At 40.1% G+C, this 6,171-nt stretch overlaps 1 protein-coding gene across 1 annotated transcript; it reads right to left on the bottom strand.

The window, feature by feature from the left end:
* Positions 1 to 375: 375 nt before the first annotated feature.
* On the bottom strand, positions 376 to 4,683 carry LOC113014108 (CD209 antigen-like protein E). Its single transcript, XM_026155426.1, has 7 exons — positions 4,463 to 4,683; positions 3,966 to 4,082; positions 2,391 to 2,480; positions 2,244 to 2,306; positions 1,849 to 1,988; positions 1,482 to 1,594; positions 376 to 753 (listed from the first exon to the last, which is right to left on the bottom strand). The coding sequence occupies exons 1-7, from the start codon at positions 4,617 to 4,619 to the stop codon at positions 633 to 635; spliced, it is 801 nt and encodes a 266-aa protein (XP_026011211.1). The 5' UTR covers positions 4,620 to 4,683; the 3' UTR covers positions 376 to 632.
* Positions 4,684 to 6,171: the final 1,488 nt, after the last annotated feature.

The raw sequence follows: 6,171 nt of genomic DNA, 5'->3' as shown, positions 1-6,171 counted from the left end.
AAGCCGTTTTCTCTCTTTTACAATTCAACCAATAAGTTACTGAGTAAGTTATTTTATCTGTAATTAAAGTCATCAACACTTAAAGCCTTATATGAAATATTTGTTTTTCAAATCCATCATACAAAAAATTAAATACAACTTCCATATAAAATGCAAAACTAAATATACATGACTCACATAACACAATTAACATTTAATGTCTTTCTGTCACTTTCACATACACAGAGGTTTAAAAATGTCCTTCTGATGTTCCAGCTGATCAGAACCTTTAAAATTCTTATTAATCAAACATATTTTTTGCTGAACTTTTACAAACAAGACATTTACTGCAGTTTTAGGACCAACAGACTGATGAATAAACCAAGTAAAGCAAAGTAAAGACAAGCTGCACTTTGACTTTTATTAGAACAATTTGCTGGAACTACAGAGTAATGAAGTACTTCAAGGTTTTGTGTGGATGACTTCCAACCTTACTGTACAGCACAGAGCACAGAGGGACAATATATGTAATCAATATATGATGCAGAATGAACAAGTAAAGACTGTAAGCTGAGTCTGAGGCTCATGCAGGACATTTCATAGTGAGGTGTCTTTGGTTGGATTATTCAAACATTTACATCAAAGCACCAAACTCATTTCTCACAGATGAAGGTCGTTGATTCATGATCATATGACCCCGTCCATTTCCTATTATTGTCACAGCAGACTCCACGGTATCCAGAATAAGGATCTGACCATCCTTCTGCCCAGAACCTGTCAGAGAGATCAAATCTGATATGAAACTGGACTAAACTCATAACTATTGTCACATTCATATAAATATGCGTCTCTTTTGGAATATTTCCAATATTTGCTGTATTTCTTTCCCAGGTTTCTCGCCCACTTTCCCTCCTTTAGACTTTTCTCTGAGAATCATCATGCACACTAAAACAGCTTTCAAGCTTTGATGAATATGAAATCTTCCTGCTGTAAAAATGGAGAATAAAAAGAAGTCAGAGCTGACTTTCTGCTGTTTGAAACTGTTTTGTCAGCTGTTTACAGACATCACTTTGAAATGTGTGTCTATCAGGTCATATTTACTGAAGCTTCTTCCTTCATATGTTCTGAAGTTTTACAAACACCAAAGAAGAAGAGACAGGAATTCTCTGAAACACTTTTTGTTCTGTGAGAAAAGAAACATTACAGCACAAAAACATGAAGACAAATTGAACAAAGTGAAATGTGTCGGTCGCTGCTTTGAACATGTTTCAATCCTGATTCCTTCAAACTGACTTGTTGTAACTGAACGTCATCACAGACTGCAGATGAAGAGAGTTCAAGCACAGCTGTTCATTCAAAGGAGGATTTCTGCTTTTCTTTACATTCAGTTTGTGGGGCTGTTGGAAAATAGCTCAACTCATGTATTGCTGATCTATCTTCCAAAACATCAGTGTTTCACTTCTAAATAATAACTCTGGAATAGAAACAAACTAATGTCTCACGTTTCTGTCAGCGCTGATCCGTCCACCCATTCCCATTTAGATCCTCTTGATGTCTGTTTGGATCTCAGACCAATCCAGGACTCTCCTCTCATGTTCAGTTCATTGACAAATTCCTGTTTGAGAAGAGACACAAATATTGTCTCCAGTCATAATTCAGCACTTCTGTTGTAGTGACATCATCTTGTGAACATGTCTGAAGGAAGAATAACTGTGATGAAACTTTTCTTCCATTGTGCAGAAATCAGAGAGAAATCCATCAGAGTGGAGACAGGAAGCAGGTCACAGACTGACAGCAGGTCAAAGACACAAGTAACAGATGACTGTCAGCTCCATCAAAGATCACACAGACATGAACAAACACACCCACCTGTTCCTCTTTGCTGTTTATCATCACCAGATCAGCTCCTTTATCCTGACAGGCTCTCCTGCTCTCAGACCAAGTTTTACTCTCAGTGGATTTAAAGTAACAGCTGCATCCAAACCTCCTCCATCCTTCTGGACACTTCTCTTAAAGTCAAACACATGTTTTAAAGTCAGACTTTGTGTCCTGTTGTATCACATTAATCTTTGGTTCCTGTCATTTTCCCTGTAAATGCTTCATTTAAACTCAGGTTTTCTCTCTTATTCATAATGAACTGAAACTTACATTTATACAGAGAAACTGTTACACAGCATCAAACATTTAGGATTCAAAACAAAGACACAATCAGGTTATCACTGTGTAACACTGATGTTTTCTATCAGTTATTCAAACTTTATTACCTTCTATCTTCTCCTTCAGCTTCTTCACTTCTTCCTGTAACTGACTGTTGAGTCGTTTTGTCTCTGTAGAAAAAATCATGTTAAAAATGTAAATATAAATTTTATCTGACATTAGTATTTTCTTGTTAATTTTAAATACTTTCTTACCTTGATGTTCAGTCTGTAGCTCGTTGTAACTGTGGTTCAGTTTATTGTGTTTGAAGTGAAGTTTGTTGTTTTCACTCTTGTTCAAAGCATCTGAAATATTTCAGTGAAAGCAAAATAAAATAAAATAAAATAAAATGAGTGAAACGTTGAACAGAAATAATCTTCTTCCTCTGCTTTGTCAAATATCAATAAGAGTCAGAAACTTGCAGCCATTGTTCTTTAACATGTCCTGTGGGTGGAGGTGTTAGAACTACAGGAAATCTGATGAGCTAAATACGTATCAACTGTGAACAAAAACCACTGACAAGATTCAGAATAATTGTGCTTCAGTGTGGAGGAAGAAGGTGAAGAGTCAAACAGCATTTCTACACCTGTAGTCAGAGATGTTATCTATATGCTTTGAAAGAATAGATTCTGACTCATGTGACATGTGCCTGTTCTCACTGAAAATATGTCTTTTTACATTCAGTCAAAGCTGCTTTGAGGCTTCAACACTTCCTCTTTCTGCTTATTTATAATTAATAAATGTTTCTTCCTGCAGCTTCCAGGAACTTCCTGTTTTCAGACGTCCTTTTGCAGGCGTCTCTGTTCTCACATCATAGATTTGTGATGTTTCTGCTGATCCAGCATTAAGTCTGTCACAGCTCCACCAGGAGCTAAAGGTCAGCTGAAGATCATCAACTGATTTAAAACATAGAATCAAACCACCTTAAAATCCAAACATCAGCAGCTGCTGGGAGTTTTCTCTGTGTTGTTGTTTTTGTTATTGTGGAGTCTTTACCTGATAATATAAAGAACCTCGAGGCAACTGTTGTTGTGATTTGATGTAATAAAAAAAGATTCATTGATATATCCCAGCAGATGAATGGAGCTAACATTAGCTTGTTAGCTACCTGCTTAATACACCAAGTGAACTAACTAGTCGCACAATGACAGACGGCCACTGTCTAACATAGTGTGGCTGCACCTGCATCAGTCTGCAGCAGATGCTGCTGCCTGTCTGCTTTGTTGATGTAATCACAGAATCAGCGTGTTGAGTGAAGAGTTTGAAGGAACAACAAGAACATTCACTCCACAACACACACAAGATATGAGCCAGGAATCATGCACACAGACACACACCTGCTAATCAGTGCTAAGTAACAGACTCATGAAATACTAGAAGCTCAGTCAGCAAAACCAACGTGTTGGTCAGGCTGTACCACACAGCAGCTCATATTATTGATCAGAGAATTCCATTTAAAATGCCACCGTGCAGTTTTTATGAAGAGGAAACTATCCTTAGAGACCAAAACTCATTTGGTCCTGAAGGGAAACATGTTTTTACTGCAGCAAAGGTGCTCATTTTAACATGGGAGTCTGTGGGGACTGACTCGCTTTCAGCATCAGCCTCCAGTGGTCATTAAAGGAACTGCAGTGTTTGCTGCTTCTGTGTTGGCTTCATGTACTTCCTGTATTTGCTGTGGCAGAAGGACACGTTCTGGTTGTGAAGCTGCATGTTTGTTGGCTGCTGGGATTCAGTATCAGTCATACATTCATTTGCAGGAGAAGTTCAGAGGTTGTATCTTATCTTACAGCATATGGACAGGATGATGATCCCAGCTAACATCAGGAGGCACAGCACTCTTAGACCCAGTGTAGCACATCTGAAAGAGCCCTTCAGGACTGAAGGAGGATTCAGAGTCTGTGGTCCTGTTAGAAAGCAGTGTGGATGTTGGTTTGTGCTTATTTCCTGTCACTCTGTGATTAACACATAGTGGTCACTACAGGCTGTTGTCTTGTATTTGTGTCAGTGTTGATGGTCTACTTACACCTAAACCACTACATTGGACACTGATGCGTCACTCCATACCAAATACTTAATTTCAAATGTATGTTGTCCACCTAAGTGGACATGTAAAAAACTCTTTGAAAAGTAATTCATGCACGAAAGGCTTAATAGACCTGCGGTTGAGGTTGTATCAGCTTAGCCAAAAACAAAAGAAATATAACATCTGCGCTGTGACTAAAGTGTGTAAATAAATTTCCTGTTCACAGAGCTCTACAAATTCTTGTTTTTATAATTGACATACCTCCTTCCTCCCATTGAAAATGATCATAACTATCTCTGATCTCATCTGCACTCTCGTAGATATCCACCTCCCTCTGCTCCCACTCTGCTCCGTCCTCCTTTCTGCTGTATCTCACCTTCTTTGATAGATCTGGTTCAGCATAAATATCTGAGGACATCGTGAGAGGACTGAGACGCTGAGCAGGAGTTTAAGCTGTACTCTAACAGTTCTGCAGTACTGACCCTGGAAGATATCAAGCTGTTCTGTACTGATGCTGCTCTCAGTGTTTCTTGTCCAGCCTTCTGTCTTCTTTCAGACAGGAAGAAGCTTTGAGGAAGTGGCAGCATGCAAAGAACCACAGACCTAAACTGTCATTTAATTAATGTGAATAAAAACCTCCAGTGTGGTGGAACACACAAATAGAACATTTCATTGTATTTATATTTGCAAAGCCACTCAGAAAAGTGTGAAAACATTTTGCATGAAACAAGAATAAATAAATTTTTCTTTGTTTAACTAAAGGTGAGCTCATGGTGAGACAAACCACAACCACATTCACACCTCATGCTCACAGTGTGCACAAAGCAGGAAATGTCTCTTTGTCAGCAACACCTTTTTCTTTTGCTTGATAGAAAAACATGTTAAGTTTTAACACTTGCTCTTGACGAAGGAGGTCGCACTTTTCTCCTCCCCTCCTCCTCCAGTCAGTCAGTTGATTTTGGCTACAGCTGAACCTCTGTGCCTGGACCCCTCCATTTCTGTTACTTGCACAGCTAACCGCCTGCTTTACAACAAACAGAAAATGAACACTCGCTCCATGAAATCGCTCCTTAGCTTCCCTGCTTAGCCTCTTATGTCCTTGTCTTGTCTAGTGTTTTTACTTTTCCCTGGACACTCTCTCACAGTCTGTTCTCTAAAACGTAAAAGAGGAATTATGGATTGGATCAACTGGTCCCTGAATGCAATTGACACCCTTTTCTCAACGAGAAGTCTGGGCTCGGGTGAGCCTGAGTGCTGAAGATATCTACGTATTCAGAACCATGATAACAGGGTTCTGGCTGATCGGAGCTGGCTTGGCCCTGACTTATCGAAGAATTAAGAAAGCGGAACCGGCTGTTCAAACCCCCACAAGGCTGCCCGCTGGGATTGAAACGATGGGACGAGGCGTGAGTTTCTCAAAATGGGCTCATTGAGTGCAGCATGGATAAGATCTTGGAGAAGCTTACGGCTGCCGTGAATACTCAGAATAAGACCTCTGAGCACAAACTGGATCACATCTTGGAGAAGCTCACTGCGGTCGTGAGTTCTCAGAATCGGCTCTTTGAGCACAAGAATGACAACATCACAGAGGCAAGTTTGATAACATCATGGAGAAGCTCACGGCTCTCCAACAGGAGACTGAGAGACCAGTGTCAGACTGTTACAGCAGCTTTGAAATTCATATGAGCTGTTCGCACTAAAGTAAAAACCACCATCACTTCATGTGGCTACCCCTTCGGCGCCAGCTGCGGTCTCAAGCCTGGAGCTGAACATCAACACCCTGATAACGACTGTGTTTAGACTGTTCTTCCCATTCCATGCAAGGCCACCTGGGTTGGCTGGAAGACTGTTTACTTAGCCTGGCAGGGCGAAGGACACTGTCTCAGCTGAACTCTGGACACACACACACATACAGACACAGACATATGTACACATGCAGATGTGCACTCATCCCCCCTCCAAACGCCTTT

Source organism: Astatotilapia calliptera, chromosome 22, assembly GCF_900246225.1.
Source record: "Astatotilapia calliptera chromosome 22, fAstCal1.2, whole genome shotgun sequence".
NCBI lineage: Eukaryota > Metazoa > Chordata > Actinopteri > Cichliformes > Cichlidae > Astatotilapia > Astatotilapia calliptera.
The sequence above is the reverse complement of the archived record's forward strand: the minus strand, read 5'-3'. Positions and strand labels throughout refer to the sequence as shown.

What these genes read in the sequence shown, in the direction of transcription:
- LOC113014108 (XM_026155426.1), bottom strand. Translation starts at nt 4,619, where the DNA reads ATGTCCTCAGATATTTATGCTGAACCAGATCTATCAAAGAAGGTGAGA. An exon ending in TTTTCAATGGGAGGAAGGAG is followed by an intron (nt 4,083 to 4,462) that starts GTATGTCAATTA and finishes GCTTTCTAACAG; the next exon opens with GACCACAGACTCTGAATCCT. An exon ending in GCTACAGACTGAACATCAAG is followed by an intron (nt 2,307 to 2,390) that starts GTAAGAAAGTAT and finishes TTTTTTCTACAG; the next exon opens with AGACAAAACGACTCAACAGT.